This window comes from Convolutriloba macropyga, chromosome 1, assembly GCF_964194025.1.
Source record: "Convolutriloba macropyga chromosome 1, txConMacr16.3, whole genome shotgun sequence".
Taxonomy (NCBI): Eukaryota; Metazoa; Xenacoelomorpha; order Acoela; family Convolutidae; genus Convolutriloba; species Convolutriloba macropyga.
The window spans coordinates 20,406,732-20,428,271 of NC_134468.1; the positions used below are offsets into that span (position 1 = coordinate 20,406,732).

Sequence of the window (21,540 nt, forward strand, 5' to 3'; positions counted from 1 at the left end):
GTTTATATGGCTCCCACACTTTTCTCTCTGAATTTTTTTTACTTTACTCTTTGACTGTTTCTTTTTTAGTTTTTTTTGTGCTGAGTAAAACAGTGAGAGGTCTCATAAGCTTCAAATTGAGAATTAATTATTGGTGTTTCCCGATGCAGTCAGTTTGTTAGCATATAGTCTTAAAGTTTTTGATATTTTTTTTTGAATTTTTCGGTTTTTGTTGTTTTTTTTTGTCAACTTGTAACTTACTCTCATCACTCATCATTGAGAGGTCCCATTCAATTCATTTAACTCAAAAATAAACATGTCTATTGATATTATATCTTAACTGATGTGTTTGTTTCGTGGACGATTTTCGTTTTCATAAAAGTTATGTGAGTGGTCAATATTTGTGTTTCTTTTTCTGTTTTTTTTTAGCATATTCGCGTAATAACAGATTCCAATTATTTCCTAATAAGTACCAAATTAACTTATTTAATCGTGCAGTATAACTATACGTGATTTAGTAAAAACAACAATTGAAATAAGAGAAACAATATTCAGATAAAAACTATTGATTTTAATGGCTTCAATAATTTGTGTTTTCGCAATTTTTTTGTGTTTTTTTTTAGTTTTTTGACAACTTAGTTCGTTTCTACAATTTAGTCTGAGTAAATGCAGGTCCATTTATAATGCCTTTCTAGTAAATTTGTTAAGAAATGTTTTTTTGAAGGCTAAGGGTTTTAAAAACGTTTGAAGTTATTAAATTTTGTAAAGACTTTTTTAACTCAAACTTCTATTTCTGATTATCTCGTCATTTGGTTGACAATTGTAGATGAGCTCAAAATTGTCGATGAGCTCGGGTCGGAATATCATGTTCAAACGCACGTTAACGAGCCTCCTTGTTTTCTAAAGTCTACACATTGGTAAGAAGAAATTAAATAAAGCACAAACATGCTCCAACATCAGATTAAAAGATTTGCGGAAAATTTGGCAAAGAAGTAATCATTTTTTGTTAAAAACACTCATTCTCAAGTACTTCTCTAGAAACATATAAATGAATTTACACCACTCAAGGTAAAGTTGATTTAAGAGGTTCACTAAAACTTTACAAATTGATCAGCAAAGCCGAAATGTAGACTGGACGTAAAAAGCTTGAGAGACCCAAGCAGACAAAGTATGCTAAGTGTTTTCTTAGCTAAGAGTTCCAAAAGCAGCAGCGTTGACTGAATTTGCGACCTAAGCAAATAGCAGTTACTTGGTTTCTGCTGTTTGATTTTTTGAATTCTAGAAATTAAAATAGACAGCAAGGAGGATCGGTGATATGCGTTCGCGCATAATGTTCCGACCCCGCTCATCCTTATTTCGGCTTCGTTGTCTACCAAATAAGGATGGGACAGAAAACTTTTAAAATTTCAAGTGTTTTCCGAAATTAAATAATGTACGAAAAAAATGCGTTCAACTCAAATCACTCAGTGGACTAAAAATTATCGCTTAGAAGGCCGAGGAGATTTGACATTATTAAGACAAAAAACAACGAAAGCGGCTACCATAAAAAATTACGCTCATATTTTTTGAAAGCAATTGTTTCCAAAATAATGAAAGCACTTAGATATGAAAAGATATCGTTTACTTGAAAAAATACATTTGTAAATCATCGATTTACAAAAGTATTTTTTGTAAATCGGATGCAGACAAAAATACAGACAAAAAAATTTTTTAAAAAAAATTCAAAAAATTTGTGTCAAACGCTTCATAACCATAATCAATTCGCTAAAAAAAACTCAAGATATGTTCAACTGTGCATTTTTCTGACGCCAATAGTGCGAGATGTGATTTCTAATTAACAAAAATAAGTAAAGTAAAAAAGTTAACAAAAAAACAGACGACGCAAAGTTAAGAAACATATAAATTTTTTGAAAACGATATTTTTCCAATTCGTGACCTTCAGCTATCAATTCAAACTTTAAAAAAATTCCTTCATTCCTTCCACGGAAGCTATTGAGACCTGTCATTAAGCAAAATATGTTTTGCGTTTACAAATTACAAAAAGAAACTCAAAAACAATTTTTTAAAAAAAATTACTAATATTTGTAGGCAAAAACCGGCGTCGAAGCCGTTAAAACAATGAATTTGTTTTCAGAAAACGAGTTTTTTAAATGCACTTTCCTTCGATGCCAAAAAAATGACATCTGATTTGTATAAGACTTGTAAAAGACAAAAAAACAAGACTCAAGGCTTAAAACTTTTTGTGAAAACAACTGTTTTCAAAGTCATGAACATCTATCAGCTGTAACTTGAAAAATTTTAAGCCTTAACATGTTTGTTTATTCTCCATGGAAGCCACTGAGAACTGCCTATTTGCAGAATTTGTTCCACGTTTGCAAAACTAGCTTCAAGTACAGACAAAATTAAAAACAAAAACAAATTTTTTGCGAGAAACCGTTGTCGACGCTATTAAAATCATAGTTATTTCACCTACAAATATATCTCCAATTGACGCAAAATTCTACTTTTGACGCAAAATTGTGATATGTGAACATTGATTATTGTCACTCGCTCAAAATTTTTTTCACATATCTTGAAAAATTTACCTCTGAAGTCATGAAACACATTAGCTAACAACTAAAATCATTAAATAGGATCAGATATTCCTCAATGGCAAGATTTCATAACTTTGAGAGCTCTTATTAATTGAAATTCTCATTCGACTGCAAGAAAAAAGGCAATTAGATACAAAGTTAAATAGGTTCCATTAAACTCTTCCAGAAAACGGTGTCGAAACAGTTAAGACCATGTTCTATTCCTTGCAAAATTGTAACTTCAATTGTTATTCTTTTTTGAACACATATAAAACGATAAGTGCCCTTTTCATTATTTGATATTGTTACAAGACCAGAAAAATAGAACCTGAAACAAGGGCAAATATTCGAAAATCAATTTTTTTTTGTGAAACTAGTAGTTTTGAAGCCAGAAAACCTTTACTTAGAGCGTCAAGCCGCCATAGAGATTCAATTTGAAATAAACTGAAGATGCATTCTGACTTTTGAGCTCCGTATTAAGCTGCAAGTTGACCAAACAATTAGTGAAAATTAGTGAAAAATCTCTGCCTTGTTTATTTTGAAAGCAAATGAGTTTAAAGTCAAAACATCAAAAGCTTGCAACTAAATTTTGACGACAATAATTGGCAATTGTTCAAGAAGCGTATTGGAGCTTTCAATATTGAGCCTGGATATGAATTGCTCTGTCTGTAACGAACACAAAAAATCGGTAACATTTTTAGAAAAAAGACAGCCACTGATTCTCATCCATAAAATTTTTGGAATTTAGAATTACACTATCAGACCAAAACTATCCTTGCTATTACTCTTCGCAAGTTAAGAACATGCAATAATTCCCAGTTTAATGAATACAGATGATTTGACAAAAAATATATAAATCAAAGAAAAATGATACTGTTCATATAATTTTTTTTGAGATATATTAGCTAAAAACCTGCAAAATTTCCGAAACAGAAGGCGTTCAAAGAGAGCGGAGAGGTAAATTAACCCTCTCTTGAGTAGACATAAGTCTTGCAGTTTTCGATTAAAAAGAGGCTTTTTTAATATGTACCAAAAGATTTGAAACAAGAATTAGATGAAAAATTGTATCGACACTTCTATCTTCAGAAAACAAGCCAAAAACAATTTTTAAACAATTTTAACATATGTTATCAAAACTGACAAAAATATAGACGAAAATTCCGGAAAATGTGAATAAAGACAACGGAAATACGTCTATTATTCAAACATATGAACCTTGTTAACTCCATGAAAAAAGCGAAAATCAAAAAAGTCTCTTTAATTCCATATTCTACGCTGGACGGGCTTTCTAATGATAGTACTCATAGCTCTCTACGATGAATTTCGATCGGCCAAATTTGACTGAACAAAAAGGCTAGGCTTATTTCAGTATATAGTTCCTCCCCCACTAAAGTGGGTCGGAACAATTATGGCTTCCACATTTTTGCGGTCAAGTGAACTTATTAAAGAATCTAACCTATGTTAATTGATAAAACTTGCTCTCAGTAGTCTCAAAATAATCAGTAGTTTCAAGTACTTCTGTATATAATTATGAAATGCTAAAAAACGAACTTTAAAACCTGCATCACCTTTCTGTTTGCAAAACAAATACGAGACGTCTATACTGGAGTTTTGTTACCTTTGTTCAGGAGCTTTCTAAAGTTACCTCTTTTGTATCTCTGCACAGACACTGATAGTACAGCTGCTGAGCGAAAGACAAGCGGCGTCACACTAACGTCGACCCTAATTCGTGGAAGCAAAGTAGTCAGCGATCAAGGGGGTAATTATCGGCAACAAAGACTTTGTGAACTCGTTACAAATTTATCCCTGATTAAAAAAGTATTTGAGACTGTAATTATTCTTCATATTTTACAGGTGTCTTACGTACTAACCATGAAATGTGAAAAAACAGCAACGTGAAAAATTTAAACCTGAACTTTCCCTCCAGGGACAACGTTTAAACTGCCTTTGTTTTTGGAATAGTAGAAACTTATTAGTGGTACCAGGTTCAGATCTCTTTGCTAGAGATATGCATGTTGAAAGAATATTTCACCAAAAGCCTCGAGAAGCTATGTAGTCCGCCCACAGAGTATTAATTTCCGATTAAAAAGTAAGCTAATTGCATCGAACTCAAAACTGAAAAAAAAATAAAAAGTTTTTTTTTGCGTTTTGAAATTTTTCAAAAAGGGTTGCTGCTAGAATTGCAAATGATTCATTTTTAAAGGTACTTCCAGCTTGAAAAAGAATAATGTTTTGGAAAACAATCCTTTCAAAAGTAATAACCGACTTAAGATTTCAACAAAATAAAATGCCCTGGATCGAGTTGCAACACCAGAGGTAGCCAATTGGGCCTGTTAATAATGAGACTAAGTCAGGACCCAACAAAAACAAGAAATAAATAAAGACGTCAAAACTTCGAACAATTTTAAATCACAGTGTTCAAAGCAGTATAATTATCACATTTTACATGCAATAACTGCAAATCATCCCTTTCTCCTCATCTTAACATCAACGAGTCCTCCTCGAACAAGGACTACATAGACATGACAACAAAAAGCCCAAAAACTGAACAGTATAGAAATCTGGAAAACTTTTTAAGAGACTAAATGGTCGAAAAAATCAGTCACAACGTATGAGCAAACGAGACAAAAAACTGAATCACCAAAATTAATTGAGATTTCTAATTAGTGAGATTGAGTTACATGGTGACAAAAACGAAAGCAAAAATGGGAGAGTTGAAAAAAAACTTAAAATCAATTTGAAGTCATTAAAACAAACAGTTATAAACTGAAAAGTTTAACTAGGTTGAATTATACGTCCTGGGGAAGCAATTGAGACCTATCATTATCAGGTATATGGCGTAGAGCAACAAAAAGAAAGACAAATACAGGCAAAAACAAAAAAACACAAAAATTAGCGATATAACTGCGTCCCAAAAACTACTCAACAGAAACAAATGACATATCCAGATACGCCTTTTTCCAACGCTGTGCTTTTCCTCTACTATGCTTTTAGTTGACCTGTCAACAATTGGACTGGTCATTAATGTGATAAGTCGGCAAGGAAACATAAGAAGCTCATAAAACATGCAATTATGCTCAAAAACAAAAAAAAAATGAAAACGCTTAGCAGAACAACTATTAGTTGAAGATAAAACCGTTACCGAGATTATTCTAAAACTCACAAAAAATCGGTTTCTGCTTGTTTTTACTCAAACTGCGCCCAATGTTGAGAGAAATAAGATAAAATAGTGGCAAAGTTAAAAAATTCACCGATACTTCCATAAAACAATTATGTTCAAAGTCATAACCGATATTAGATAACAACTGAAAGAACGGTATAGGTTCACTTATACCTCCTAACAAAGCTAACAGGACCTTTGTTTGGGGACACTAAGTCATTGGGCTACAAAGTATAACAAATGAAAGCAAATCTCAAGTAGTCGAAGTTTTTACGAAAACAATTGATCAGAGCCATAAAAACCATAAGCTTGACTCTGAAACCGTAAAAAATTCTAGTTAGACCTTCTTTATGTTAATTAGTATCTGTCATTAATTGAGCCCTGATTTAAAATGCTTGTCAGTAATTTACATAAGAAACATTCACATAGCGGAAATATTTTGAAAAGGAGGTCCCATTAAAATCTGAAAAAATTTATCGTAAGGATTCATGGCGAGAACAAGGTCATCCCAGATATTGCTGTGCGTCTAACAAAACACTAAATTATTCAATTTGTTGAGAAATAGATCAATTTTAAACAAAATTCTTCAGTATGTTGAAAACAATAATGCAAACTGTATATCTATCGAGTTTAAATTTGCAAAAAATTCCCAAAACTATAATTCCAGAAGAATCATAAAGCCATCGAGAGTTACAACTAGCTCTTTTTGAGCTGAAGAAAAAAATGGTCATAGTCTTGAGGTGTCTACTCCCACCAAAATCAAAGCAAGTAGGCTAAAAAGAAATTAATTTTTGACGAAAAGTCGGAATTTTGAAAAAGTTGGCATGCATTCTAGCCAAAAGACTTCAATTGAAAAATTCTGCAAACCTTCTCTATCTTTAGCGAAGAAAATTGATAACACCACAGTTACTAATTTTAACATATTTTAGGGAAATTTGGTCAAAAAAACCGAAAAACTGAAAAAAAGCAGTTGAATTACGTCTAATATTCCCAAAATTTTAAACCTCGATAAATCCCTAAAAAAAGAGAACATTGTAAAAGTAGATGGCAGATTGCCAGCATATAGCCGCAATAGCTTCGTAGATCTGCAGTCTCATGAAAAAACAGACCAAAAATAGTGTTTTCATTGAAGGCTAATTTGTTATATTTGATTAAGAATCTGTTTAAGTTATAGCTGCCTTTATCAGCTGATCTTAAATAACCTTCATTTAGAGTGACACATCCACATGACTATATCTCTCTGAATTAAAATAACCAAAATTCAGTTTCACTTAGAGGAAGTCATTTTTGAGAGTGAGGTAAGTCAAGTGTGACCAAAAATTTAATTATGCGAATCAACAAAAAGCTCGCTCCACTAAGAGTGAAAAATGACATCAAGCACGCGTTTCAGGTGAAATTGCAGGAAATAATGAACAAAAAAAGGTTGTGACGTAATATGGTCATAACAAAAATATTGAAGACGAAATAAAAAAACATAGCAGGACAAGTACTGACGTACAATTCAAAGAATTTTCATTGACTAAACAGAAAACTAGACCTAGAACGGACTACGAATGGATTGGAAAAACCACTTAGAAAAAAATGCGATCCAAAAAACTGAAAAAAACAGTAAAAATCAAAGTGAAATTGCCGCTTGTGAACAAAAAACGACTCCCGATAAAGCGAATTTTTGTTCAAACAATGTTTTCTCAGTCTACTTTAAAATTAGAGCGAAAAAATTTCACGCCGCAAAACCACTCGCTTTTTCGCTCCATTTACTGTTTCGGCGTGACCAAAATCACTACTCCAATTTGACTTCAAAATCATGAAATTATGTGAACAGATCTCAAAAAAAAAAGACAGCGACCCAATACAATTCAAATACTTTGAATTGTAAAAACATAGCAGGACAAGTGCTGACGTACAATTCAAAAAATTTTCATTGACCAAACAAAACATTAGACCACCGAGAATCGCCTATGAGTGAACTGGGAAAAACATTTCTAAATAAATCGGATCAAAAATTTTTTTACAATAATAAAATCAATATCAAAATTCCGTATGTGAACAAAAAACCACTAGCGAGAAATGGAAATTTGGTTGAAACAAAAAACTAGGCCGGGAATGAACTATGAATGGATTTGGAAAATTATTAAAGCACAAATGCAATCCAATAAAACGAAAAAACAGTAAAAAATGAAAGTGAAATTGCCGCATGTGAGCAAAAGTCCACTAGCAAGAAAGCGAATTTTTGTTCAAACAATTTTATCAGTCCACTTTAAAATTAAAGCAAAAAAACGTCACGCCGCAAAACCACTCGCTTTTTCGCTCCATTTCCTGTTTCGGCGTGACCAAAATCACTACTCCAATTTGACTTCAAAAATCATGAAAATATGTGAACAGATCTTAAAAAAAAAGACATCGCCATAATACAATTCAAATACTTTGAATTGTAAAAACATAGCAGGACAAGTGCTGACGTACAATTCAAAAAATTTTCATTGACCAAACAAAACATTAGACCGAGAATCCCCTATGAGTGAACTGGGAAAAACATTTCTAAATAAATCGGATCAAAATATTTTTTACAATAATAAAATCAATATCAAAATGCCGTATGTGAACAAAAAACCACCAGCGAGAAATGGAAATTTGGTTGAAACAAAAACACTAGGCCGGGAATGAACCATGAATGGATTTGGAAAACTATTTAAGCACAAATCCAATCCAAAAAATCGAAAAAACAGTAAAAATCAAAGTGAAATTGCCGCATATGAACAAAAAACCACTAGCGAGAAAGCGAATTTTTGTTCAAACAATTTTATCAGTCCACTTTAAAATTAAAGCGAAAAAACGTCACGCCGCAAAACCACTCGCTTTTTCGCTCCATTTCCTGTTTCGGCGTGACCAAAATCACTATTCCAATTTGACTTCAAAAATCATGAAAATATGTGAACAGATCTTAAAAAAAAAGACATCGCCCCAATACAATTCAAATACTTTGAATTGTAAAAATATAGCAGGACAAGTGCTGACGTACAATTCAAAAAATTTTCATTGACCAAACAAAACATTAGACCGAGAATCCCCTATGAGTGAACTGGGAAAAACATTTCTAAATAAATCGGATCAGAAATTTTTTTACAATAATAAAATCAATATCAAAATGCCGTATTTGAACAAAAAACCACTAGCGAGAAATGGAAATTTGGTTGAAACAAAAAAACTAGGCCGGGAATGTACTATGAATGGATTTGGAAAACTATTTAAGCACAAATCCAATCCAAAAAATCGAAAAAACAGTAAAAATCAAAGTGAAATTGCCGCATATGAACAAAAAACCAATAGCGAGAAAGCGAACTTTAAATTTAGAGCGAAAAAATTTCCCGCCGCAAAACCAGTTGCTTTTTGGCTCCATTTCCTGTTTCGGGGTGACCAAAATGAGTACTCCAATTTAAAATCAAAAACCATGAAAATTTGTGAACAGATCTTAAAAAAAGATAGCTGGAAGAATTCTGGAAACGACTCGAAGTGGACATCCATTTCAACGCCATCCAATTACTCATCAGACAAAACGTGCCGCCACTAATTTAATATTATCTTGAAACAAAACCATAAAACAAAAAATTAAAAACAAGAGAAATAAATCTGCTAAAATATGATTTAAAAAATCTGATCAAAGTTTGTCGTAAATTTTGATCCTGAAAGAAATATTTCTACCAAAGTTACTTCATCAAAATAACAAAAGTTGCAAAAAAACTACTTAATTAAATTTTAAAAAAATACTTGATGCCAAATTATTAAAAAATTTTTTAATAATTTAAAAGCATATAAATCCAAACAAAAATTTGTTTCAGCCAATAGGGTATCCAGATGTTCGCAAAACGACAGGCAAGTCATGATAGGCTAAGAAACTTATCTAAAAAACAGAAAAAAAAACGAAAAACTCAAGAAAAAATTAAAATAGTTCCAATTTTTGCTATATTTTGTCATATTTCTCAACAAAAAATGATTTATATACACAAAACTGTAACAAATTGTAATAGAAAATTTGATCTAGCAGAAGGGTTCTTTTCAATACCCATTTGAGCCAGTAAAACAAAAAATCGCAAACATAAACGCAAAAATTAGCCCCAAAATTAGCAAAATCAACTTCTGAATTAGCATTAAATTCATATGATTTTACAGAAACCTTCAAACCACTACCAAAACCAGCCTAAAATTAAAACAAAATGATAACCACACCTCTTAACCAAAAGAAAAGGAAAAAAAACTGCTTCAAAGTGCCACACGTGAACCAAAAATTTTGCTCGCTTACAAAATTTTTATTCACACCTCAATTTCTCGCTCTCTAAAAAACAGCGATATGAACAAAAAACCACTCTTTTCCCTCCACTCTTCATTTTTTTCAGCAATAAAATCACTCCAATATTTTTCGCGTGTTTCATTCCCGCTTCCACTCCAATATAATTGATTAAAATATAAAATGCTATATAAAATCTTTTGAATTCCAAATTCTACGCACGACGGGTTTTCTAATGATTCCACTATATTTCTCGCTACAAAGAATTTTGAAGTTTCCAAACACCCCGTTGTCAGTGCTACCGTGAATATAAAGTTAGTCGTCAAGCCATTTGTCAAACACTGATTTTTTCAGCAAACACTAACTACTGAGGACTATCTGCTTGTTTTTAGCAAAATATTTCAAGAATTTCTTCACCATTTGAAAGCAATCCTTACATTTTGCTGAAGTGTTCGGCTATAAATATCAATAAAAACCCCGAAAAAAAAATTTGAGTTCCATTTTTGTTTGAAAATTTTGATGAATAAAGATAATACATGTTTCAAGATTCAACTTAAAAACCCTGCACTTAAAATAATTGAACCTTGGGAATTAAATTTCTCTAAAGCAAACATCTTTTCAATGTCAATGGGTTCCATTTTTAAGGTAAACAAACAACAACTATATATTGCTATCTGCATTTTGAAAATGAGAAATGGGAGTTAACCTTACGGATGTTCCCATTTTTTTTTAGAAAAAAAACAGTTTATGGTGAGAATTGTTTGCTTTAGTCTTTAATTGACTTCAGCGCAAAATTGAGTTGTTATAAGCTAACGGGTCTCTTAAACATAAACAGAGACAAAGTTCGAGGTCTTGATTCGAAGCTTTAATTATTAGAACATAAACCGACAAATGTCGGAAGTATTGCTCTTGAACGACAGGCGAGGCAAATTAATTCATCAGGGGCTCTAGCCTAGATCAATTTTTCTTTATGGGTGCAAAAAAGTTTGACCCCACCGGGATTCGAACCACTGACCTCTCGATCCATGGGCACCCTCACTAACCACTGCGCTAAGTCAGTAATTTTTGCTACGCCGCACCCGATTTTATATTAGCAACTTCGGAGCACTAGAGATCACTCAAAAATAAAGAACGAAAGCGTGAAAAAGTCACTTGAGAAGTCAAAGAATGTTCTAGAAGAAAAGCGCAAAATTGTCAAGCGAAAGATTTGCATAAAAAACTTAACCGGAAGAATTCCGGAAGCGGAACTTCACTAACAAAACCGTAATTGCAGCGGAGGCCACTACCTTTTGTATTAAAACCATTAACTCACTACCTCTCCAGGTCTGCTCTAAAAATTGTTGAAATTTAAACCACTGTCACCAAGAGAAACAAAATGCAGCAAAATTTCATATTATTGAAAACGTTTGGTAACGTTAAGAAATCCGAAATAATTTAAGTGTTCAAAAAACTGACAGTCTGAAAAACATGACAAGGTTATCAATTGCCCTCAAATAATTCATGTTTCTAATCTGAATAATATCGCGAAAGCAAACGGCAGACAATCTTAGAAACTAAGTTAAATCTTTTCAAAAAAGAAAGCTCAATTTAAGAATCACGAAACACCTATAATTACACTTATAATCACTGCAATTAGGACAAAAAACAACACACACTTGTTCCTTGTTGTACATATGCTAGTAGGCACAATGTAAGGAATACCGTAACAAAAAGACATGATTTTTGAAAATACAAATTCAATTTTAAAAAATCAAGAAAAACTAATACATTCAAGAAAAACTAATTTCATTGTTCAGCATTCAAGACATAGAAAAGATATCTAGTCATCCGATACAAAGATCTATCTTCCTGAAGATAACAAAAAATAGGAAAACGCATAATTCATAAATACGAAACATTGAAACATTTTGCAAAAAAATTGTCAAAAAAAACTTTTAAGACTGCATTTATGAAAAAGTTTTAACGGTTTTTCAAAAACTTAACGCCAAAAAATGATTGATTTTTTATTGAAATAAAATTAAGGTCCCTCATGTTGCACAAAAAGACTATCTCTAGCAATTACAACCAAAATACAAACAAAAAAACTGACGAAAATCGAAAAAACAACTACCAAAATCGGATTAGCATATGTACAATTTTATGAAACAAAATTACATCGAGGTAGAAAGAGGCGTTGAGTAAATGAATTATCAGAGAGAAGTTGCCATATTAACTGATTTTTGACAAAAAGACGGTTAAAAGATCCAAAAATGAAGAAATTAATAGAAAAAAAATCCAAAAATTAACTAAAAATGAAGAACTATGAGCCAATTTTCAACTTGAAAAGCGTTTTCAGGCTCCGCAAAACCCTGTGGCATCAATTTCCGAGGTTGACAATTCAATATAGTATCGAGTGAAATTTATTTCTACAAGAAACCAAATTAAAAGCAAAAAAATTGGACCACTTAGACGGAAAAACGGCTGAAAACGGTTATCTCTATGTGCCATTGAGTCAAAAACTACTTTTCGAAGTCAAAAAGTCATTAACTAAACGCAGCGCATGATCAAAAAACTTCTCGCGCTTAGCGAAAATCTGTTCACCAAGACAGCTTTTCTCACTTTCACTTTTAGGTCAAAATGCCGCGTGAACAAATCTACTTCCTGTAAACATAGCCGTAAGAATTCCGGAAGCGACTCAAAGCACCAAAACTTCACAAAAAGCTGAAGCCATTACCTTTTGTATTAAACTATTAACTCATTACCTCCCCGGGTCTGATCTTAGAATCGGTGAAATTTAAACCACTATCACCAAGAGAAAGAAAATGCAGCAAAATTTTATTATTGAAAACTTTTGGTAACGTTAAAAAAGTCTGAAATTTTTAGGATGGTCGAAAAACTGATAGCCTGACAAAGCTGACAGGGCCATCAATTGCCCTCAGATAATTATTGATTCTAATCTCAAAAAGATCGCGAAAGCAAACGGCAGATAAAAACTTTTCAAAAAAGACAGGAAAGTCAAAATTATTCAAAAAAGTGTTCAAACTCAAGAGTCAGAGAACCACTACAATTAGATTTCTAATCACGGCAATTAAGACCAAAATACAAACAAAAAAACTGACGAAAATCGAAAAAACAACTACCAAAATCGGATTAGCATATGTACAATTTTATGAAACAAAATTACATCGAGGTAGAAAGAGGCGTTGAGTAAATGAATTATCAGAGAGAAGTTGCCATATTAACTGATTTTTGACAAAAAGACGGTTAAAAGATCCAAAAATGAAGAAATTAATAGAAAAAAATCCAAAAATTAACTAAAAATCAAGAAATATGAGCCAATTTTCAACTTGAAAAGCATTTTCAGGCTCTGCAAAACCCTGTGGCATCAATTTCCGAGGTTGACATTTCAATATAGTATCGAGTGAAATTTATTTCTACAAGAAACCAAATTAAAAGCAAAAAAATTGGACCACTTAGACGGAAAAACGGCTGAAAACGGTTATCTCTATGTGCCATTGAGTCAAAAACTACTTTTCGAAGTCAAAAAGTCATTAACTAAACGCAGCGCATGATCAAAAAACTTCTCGCGCTTAGCGAAAATCTGTTCACCAAGACAGCTTTTCTCACTTTCACTTTTAGGTCAAAATGCCGCGTGAACAAATCTACTTCCTGTAAACATAGCCGTAAGAATTCCGGAAGCGACTCGAAGCACCAAAACTTCACAAAAAGCTGAAGCCATTACCTTTTGTATTAAACTATTAACTCATTACCTCCCCGGGTCTGATCTTAGAATCGGTGAAATTTAAACCACTATCACCAAGAGAAAGAAAATGCAGCAAAATTTTATTATTGAAAACTTTTGGTAACGTTAAAAAAGTCTGAAATTTTTAGGATGGTCGAAAAACTGATAGCCTGACAAAGCTGACAGGGCCATCAATTGCCCTCAGATAATTATTGATTCTAATCTCAAAAAGATCGCGAAAGCAAACGGCAGATAAAAACTTTTCAAAAAAGACAGGAAAGTCAAAATTATTCAAAAAAGTGTTCAAACTCAAGAGTCAGAGAACCACTACAATTAGATTTCTAATCACGGCAATTAAGACCAAAATAATACATGATTCTTTCTTGTTGTATATATGCTAGACAACATGATTTCATACTAATTCAAAAATTAAATTAATCAGAAAAACAAAAGCAACAGAATAATATTCAAAGGCAAAAATCGTCTAAAAACAATAACAAGCCCGGAAGAAAATTGCAATGAATAGTAATAATTAGAAATGTTGGAAAAGGCTTTCTAGCAAACTCCCAGTACTGCCTTATTTTGAATTAAATCAATTGCAAACCGAAGAAACCAAGATCTAAGAAAAAGCTGAATTCATTCAATTTTTTAACAACTGAAAAAATCAATATAACGAATATGAAAGTAGGTGCCAGGACAAAACTAGAATGATACATACGAGAATGTGAAGAATATGGACACAATGTTAGAAACACCGTAACAAAAAGACCAATTCTTGATTTTTGAAAGTTAAAAATCAAATTTAAAAAAATCAAGAAAAACGAGTACATTTCATTGATCAGCATTCGAGACATAGAAAAAACAACGAGTCATTCGAGACAAAAATCCAACTTGCTGAAGAGAAGAAAACAAGAAAAAGCAGAATTCAGACATGCGAAACAATGAAACATTTTGCAAAAAAGTGGTCAAAAAATATTTAAGACTGCATTTATGAAAAAAATTTATCTGTTTTTTCAAAAACTTAACACCAAAAATGATTGAATTTTTATTGAAACAAAATTAAAGTCCCTCATGTTCCCCAAAATACTATTTCTAGTAATTAAAATCAAAACAAACAAAAAACTGAAAAAAATTGGCAAAAAACTACGAAAATCGGATTAGCAAATGCACAATTTTATGAAACAAAATTACATCGAGGTAGAAAGAGGCATTGAGTATATGAATTATCAAAGGGAAGTTGCCATAATAATTGATTTTTGACAAAAAAAACAGCTAAAAGATCCAAAAATGAAGAAATTAATAGAAAAAAAAAGCCAAAAATTAACTAAAAAAATCAAGAAATATGTGCCAATTTCGCATTTGAAACGCAATTTCAGGCTACGCAAAATAGTGTGCTATCAATTTCCGGGGTTTACATTTCAACATAGCATCGATTAAAAATTACTTCTACAAAAAACCAAATTACAAGCAAAAAAAACTAGGCCACTTAGACGAAAAAACGGCTAAAAACGGTTATCTATATGTGCCATTCAGTCAAAGCTACTTTTCTATGTCAAAAAGTCATTCACTAAACGCAGCGCATGATCAAAAAACTTTTCTCGCTCAGAAAAAATTAGTTCACACTGCAATTTTGCTCGCTTTCGCTTTTAGGTCAAAACATCGTCTGAACGAATAGTACTTCCGGTAAAAAAAAACCTTTAGAAAAAATCAATACACCTCTTCGAGTCGTAAAAAAAAGACCGAGAGAAAACCAATACTCCTCTTCGAGTCGTAAAAAGACACACAAGTTTACAATAATTGCTATGAACTGCGTTCAAGAGCAATTAAAAATCTCTTCGTATCGCCAGTTTTGATCTCATCTAAAACGCCGACTTGTCACAAACAGGAACCAAACGCTATGGTGTAGTCGGACTGTTAGAAACTTCCGGGTCATCAAAAGAATTTGATTTATTATAGGACTCATTCTTTAGCTGTTTCAATAGATAACAAGGAAGCGTGAATTGAAATGATAAGGAGAATTTACAATAAAGAACAATCATTTTCTGTATAAATTAACTAAAGCTAACCTAAAATAGAATTTACAGGACACTTTCAGCCTCTACTTTGACTTTTGAAAACTAAGCTCAACTCGGTGATTCTAACTCTAACAAACTAAAGTCTAAGCAGGAGAAGTCTTTCTTCAGTTCATTCTCTATCTCGTGCATTTCTGCAGACGTAATGTCGAATACAGAGCGACAGTCGTCGATACAGTTTTCAAGGTCAAATGTACTGCTTCTACTAATTGGGACTGCTTGTTCCTCTTGAACTTTCGGAGACATCTCAGGCTGGTACAAGAACTGGTTGAGATGGTTCGAGAAGTCCTCCTGAGGAATAAAATGTGCTCCGCCCGTGGCGACATTATCTGTGACTACTTCCTCATCGTTCTGTTCAGGTATGAACATTCCGCCTGCGTTGATTGTGCTTTTTGTGTTGGTTGTTGTGCTTTGTTGCATCTGTGTGAATGTGGCAGCTACACAGCTTGTGCTTACGTGGGAAGTGCTGTTTAGGTGAATTGGAAAATGTGAACCGTCTTTAGCATTGCAAATCTTCTCATCGCTGCCTAAACCAGACGACGATATTTTTTTAACATGTGGGGCCGATCAAACAAATAACCAACACAATCATCTCCAGTCCAAAAATTAAGCATGGAAAAATTGGATAAACATTGGTAGTAACTTGAAAAGCCATTCCACTTAATTGAGTTATACTTTCAGAACTCTTTATGGACTTTTAAAATAATTTATTTGGAACCCGAGGCTTGAGCTATTACCCATATTCAATTGCTAAAACATAAACCGACTAATGTCGGAAGAATTGCTCTCAGGCGCGTAGAAAAACATTTGACCCCGCCGGGATTCAAACCACTAACCTCCCACTCCTTTACCTGATGCACTGACCACTCGGCTATCAGGCCTTTATTTTTGCTGTGCTGTAACCGACTTTATATTAGCAACAAGCTTTACTTCGGAGTGACGGCAAAAGAGATCACTCAAAAATGAAGAACGGAAGCGTGAAAAAGTCACTTCAGAAGTCAGACTGTTCTAGAACAAAAGTGCAAACTGGTCAAGCAAAAAATTTGCATAAAAAAGACCAAAACGTTTACAATAATTGCTATGAATTTCGTTCAAGAGCAATTAATAACTATATACAATTTCATGTGGCGGTGACAAAACGAACTTTTGCCGTGGAGGGGGGATAAAATCAAAATAAATAGGAATTTTTCTGTTTTTTTTTTAATTCACGCAGTCACTCTTGGTTAAACAGTGACTCTTCATACTGTTTTTTTAAAATTCACGCAGTGACTCTTCATTAAACAGGGAGATTTCTATCTGCTGTAAACACAGCCTCCAGGTATAAAAAAACTTCCATCTTTACAATCACAAAATATTCACACGGACACAGATTCACCGCCGAGTGAATTAACAAAAATTAACAAACCTGTAAGCACGGCAGAGAGTGGCACTTCCAGGAAATCAGCAAAAGGATGAATGTCATTCCTCAGAGACGAAGAAGACATCTTGTTAGTCAAATCCGTCATCTCATCAATCACATTCCCAGGAACAGTCGATGCTGAAGAGTTCTGTGACGTCATCAAATTGTTAGCTGACAGCATATGCGTGTCGCCAGTAGTTCCAAAGTCTTGAGTAACCCTGGTCGTTTTTGTTTTGACCACAGTTCTCTCATTCGTGTACAGACTGGGCAAAAAGGCTTGCATTTTATCCACTTTTGGCAGTTGCATAGTCTGATCATAGCCCATTTTCTTACCACTGTCCAAATCGGTTATCATCGGTGAATTTCTGTACAACTCAAAACTGTTCTTCTCTTTAGTTTGGGCACTTTTAGCTTCCATAATCGGCACAGATTTTGAGACATGGACGGTTTGCTTGCATACCAAATTCTCTGCTTGTAACTGTTTTGATGCTTGAGACTCGAATTCTTGCAGCGATGGTGACTTACTTTTAAATGATTGAGGATAAGCTATGTGATCAATAGGAATAGTTGAAATCCTGCCGATTGCAGCAGCATTCGCCGTTACGTTATCTTCGTGAACTATATTCTCTCCAAACACATCTTTCGGACTTTCCGAAGATGAGTCGAAATCGTACGTACAAGGCTCCACAGCTTTTGTCCCAAAACCGGATGACTTCGTTTGACCGTTATTCGTAACCTTCGGAATCGAGAAAGGAGGCTTGAGAGTGAACTTTTCCTCGAAGCTGTTGCCTTCGAAAGTTCCTTTTAAGGGCATTTGGGCACTCCTTATCAAGTTAGCTCTGGAGATTGACTTGGGCAGATGAGTGTTTGCAGCTTTGAGTGAATTAGCGGGTACCGTGCTCTTAGCACACGGCATCTTTGGCACATGAATTTTCCCTGTTTTAGCTATGACAGTAGGTGCTTTTGGCTGAACAAATGACAACGTGACAATCTGAGTTTTGTTAGGGTGTTCTTTAGATCCACCACCCCCTGTAACAATTCTTACTGTGAAAGGTGCAGCCGTCGTCTTCAAATTCGCCACTGATATTAATTCTTGTTTCGTAATAACCGGCGCGTTTGCTATTTTAACAGAAGTTTTAGCAACAACCGCATTTGGATTAGGCGAGGTCGCTATTACAGGTTTTGATTCGCAAGTGGTTCCAATAGGCGTAAAAGTTGCGTTTCGGGTTTCCTCAATTTTCTTCTTGGTGACCTTTGAGCTATTCTTAGGACGACCCGTTCTGGTCCTCCTTTGACCTTTCGACCTCCAAGAATCGCTTAAAATAGCAGCACGCAGTTTCGCTTTGACATCCAAATTCTGCTCCTTTTTCACAGTTCCTCCACTTCCGTCGTTGCCCACTTCCTGTTTGTCAGAACACGTGAAACTAACAGTACTGCAAGAAGGGGATACTGAATTTTCCTCTTTCACAGATAAGTTCGCAGCGTCATTCTGGATTACCAATTGGGAACTTTCACGTTTCTTCATCAGTCTCATCAACCTCCTCCTAACTTCAGCAAGTTTTTCGATTTCGTGCATAATAGCCGAATTAAGTTGTTCGCAACTTGCAAGTGAGTTCTCAAACGCATAATCATACGGTCGACAACAAATAGGTTCCTCGGCAGGCCTGTAGTGTGCTTTTAAGAATGGGTGAGCCAAGGCCAAACCCGAAGGCAACCTATCGTTGGGTTCCCAAATCAGCATTCTTTGAATAAAGTCCATAGCTTCTGGGCTAGAACACATCGGTATTCTATCCTTAAACTGAACCCTAGTCACTTGTTTGGGCAAAGACGTCACGTACGCTTTAATCTGATCAGACTTAATCTTGTCAATGTAAGATTCGCGAGGATTGCCAAGGAGAGATATGATGAGATTGAGTTGATTGACTTGAGATTTCCCTGGGAAAAGTGGCTTCCTAAGAAACAGTTCCGCCACTATGCACCCTACACTCCACATGTCAATTGAGGTAGTGTACTCTTCATGGCACAGAATCAGTTCTGGACTTCGGTACCATCTGGTGGCAACGTATATTGTAGCTTGTAACTTTGCAGCTCCGTTCACCGTACTAAATACTTCAGAACCTTGCCTCTCGCCTGGCGTTACGTTAACTTCGTTCACATTCTGATTGTCTTCTCGTGGCGCAGTTGTAAATGCGGTTTTGTCTTCCGTTTCATTATCAATCAAATCATTAAGACACCTAGCCATGCCGAAGTCCGCCAATTTTAGAAGACAATTTGAATTGACAAGCAAATTTGATGGTTTGATATCTCTGTGCACGACATTGGCTGAATGCAAGTATTTTAAAGCCCTCAAAATCTGATAGAGAAACCAGCGGACATGGTCCACTGACAAAACTTGCGGACTCTGAATGATTTTGTGCAAGTCAGTCTCCATTAGATCTAGCACCAGGTAAAGTGACGATTGACTGTTACTCATTATTACGTCATAGAGATACACAATATTGTCATGTTTGAAATGACGCAGAATCTTGATCTCCCGCAGTGTCCGCTTTAAAGAGTAAACTACATTCTGTCTGTTCTTAATTCGCTTTATTGCTACTGAATCGCTTTGATTGGGCAAGATTTTGGGCAACAAACTCGTAGCCCGCCACACTGACCCATAGGCACCCGTACCAATTAAATGAGACACGTTGTATTTGTACTGCAGGTCACTTTGAACGTCTCCAAACGAATTGTTAGCTTCATTCAGACGTTTCAGAGCCTCGAGCTGCTTGGCGTAGATATCGCCTCCTCGACTACTCATTGTTCTTCAACGACCGATGAGGTCAATAGTTAGTCACTCAACGCATTTTACTAATTACAATGTCATATTCGATCTTAAAACAACAAAATATAAACTCCACCTTGTCTCGTTTATCTGTGCATTCGCTCATCTAGTTCCAACCTACATTCTCAAATCCTATATTAGCTATACTAGAATGTTATCCTATCACACAAAATCTGCCAAAAAGCCCGCCACCAAAGCAGAAGACGCTCAATGCGTCTGTCTCCATCGAAGGAATTGCGCGAGTTCCTCAAAAGAATCGAACAATATTTGACAGAAACACAACGCATTCAATCTCGGACAAGCGATCACTTACGTTTTAAGATACAATACAATCAGATGAGTGGAAACCGTTTTTTAGAAGTTGAAACAAGTTAACATTTCAAAATTACTTGGACAATTTCAAATATTACGAGTAAAAACAGCATTTTCAAGACCTCAACACGGTGATGTTACTGTGCATGAATCAACAATTGTCATCAAATTCTCCAAAAAAAGGCACAGGAGGTACTTGAAGGGCCGTCAAATAGTCCTGATCTGAATGCAATGAAATTGAAATTTTTTGGGCAATTTTGTAGAAACAATTACGAAAACAGAGTCCTTTGGGAAAATTCGAAGGAAAATGTGTCAGAAAATTTGAACGAAATTGTTGCAGATGTTGTTAGAAACCTGTATAAAAAATCCAAACCGTCTGTCAGACGTTTAAAAAGCTAAAGGTGTAATGACGCGTTTTTAGAAAACAAATTTGAACTCAAAATGTTTCATTTGATGTTTTTATTGCTTTTTAACAAAAATCTCCGAGCGTACGCAGCTTTTTGGTACCATAGTGTATATATATAACGAAGAGACAAAAACATTCAGAACAGGTTGCTTCCGTTTTTTTGTAAAAAATACTCGGAATAGGTAGCATTCCTTTTAAGTATGAAACTACTCAAAATACTGTGTAGCCATTATATTTAAGCGTGTCCGGACAAAACAGTCCCAGACAAAACAGTCCCAGACAAAACAGTCCCAAATAGCAAAATATTCCCAGACAAAACAGTCACAGACAAAATAGTCCCAAGAAACCAGACAAAACAGTCCCAGACAAAATAGTCCCAAATAAAATGTACCTAATGCCATTATACCCAATGCACTTTGAAATGTTCGTTCAATAATCCGACATAAAATTAGCAGTCGCTATTACCCGTATGTTTTAACATACTTTATGGCCATGGCCATGCCTCAGCGGCCCGTGGGACTTGATATGAAACTATCACAACCGAACATGGGATTAAATTATCCGCTTGTTAAATCATACGTGTGAGAGCTATTATAATGGCCTTGGGACTATTTTGTCTGGGACTGTTTTGTCTGGTTTCTTGGGACTATTTTGTCTGGGACTGTTTTGTCTGGGAATATTTTGCTATTTGGGACTGTTTTGTCCGGGACTGTTTTGTCTGGGACTGTTTTGTCTGTTCACCATATTTAAGTAAATTAGTGTAGCAAAAGAAAATTTTCTTAAACTTTTGGCTAATTTAAAAAGATTGCAAA

At 34.4% G+C, this 21,540-nt stretch overlaps 1 protein-coding gene across 1 annotated transcript; it reads right to left on the reverse strand.

The window, feature by feature from the left end:
• Positions 1-15,698: 15,698 nt before the first annotated feature.
• LOC142336202 (uncharacterized) lies at positions 15,699-20,265 on the reverse strand. The gene is made up of 2 exons (XM_075384861.1): positions 17,193-20,265; positions 15,699-16,314 (listed from the first exon to the last, which is right to left on the reverse strand). Exons 1-2 carry the CDS (start codon positions 19,984-19,986, stop codon positions 15,839-15,841), a joined length of 3,270 nt encoding a protein of 1,089 aa, XP_075240976.1. The 5' UTR covers positions 19,987-20,265; the 3' UTR covers positions 15,699-15,838.
• Positions 20,266-21,540: the final 1,275 nt, after the last annotated feature.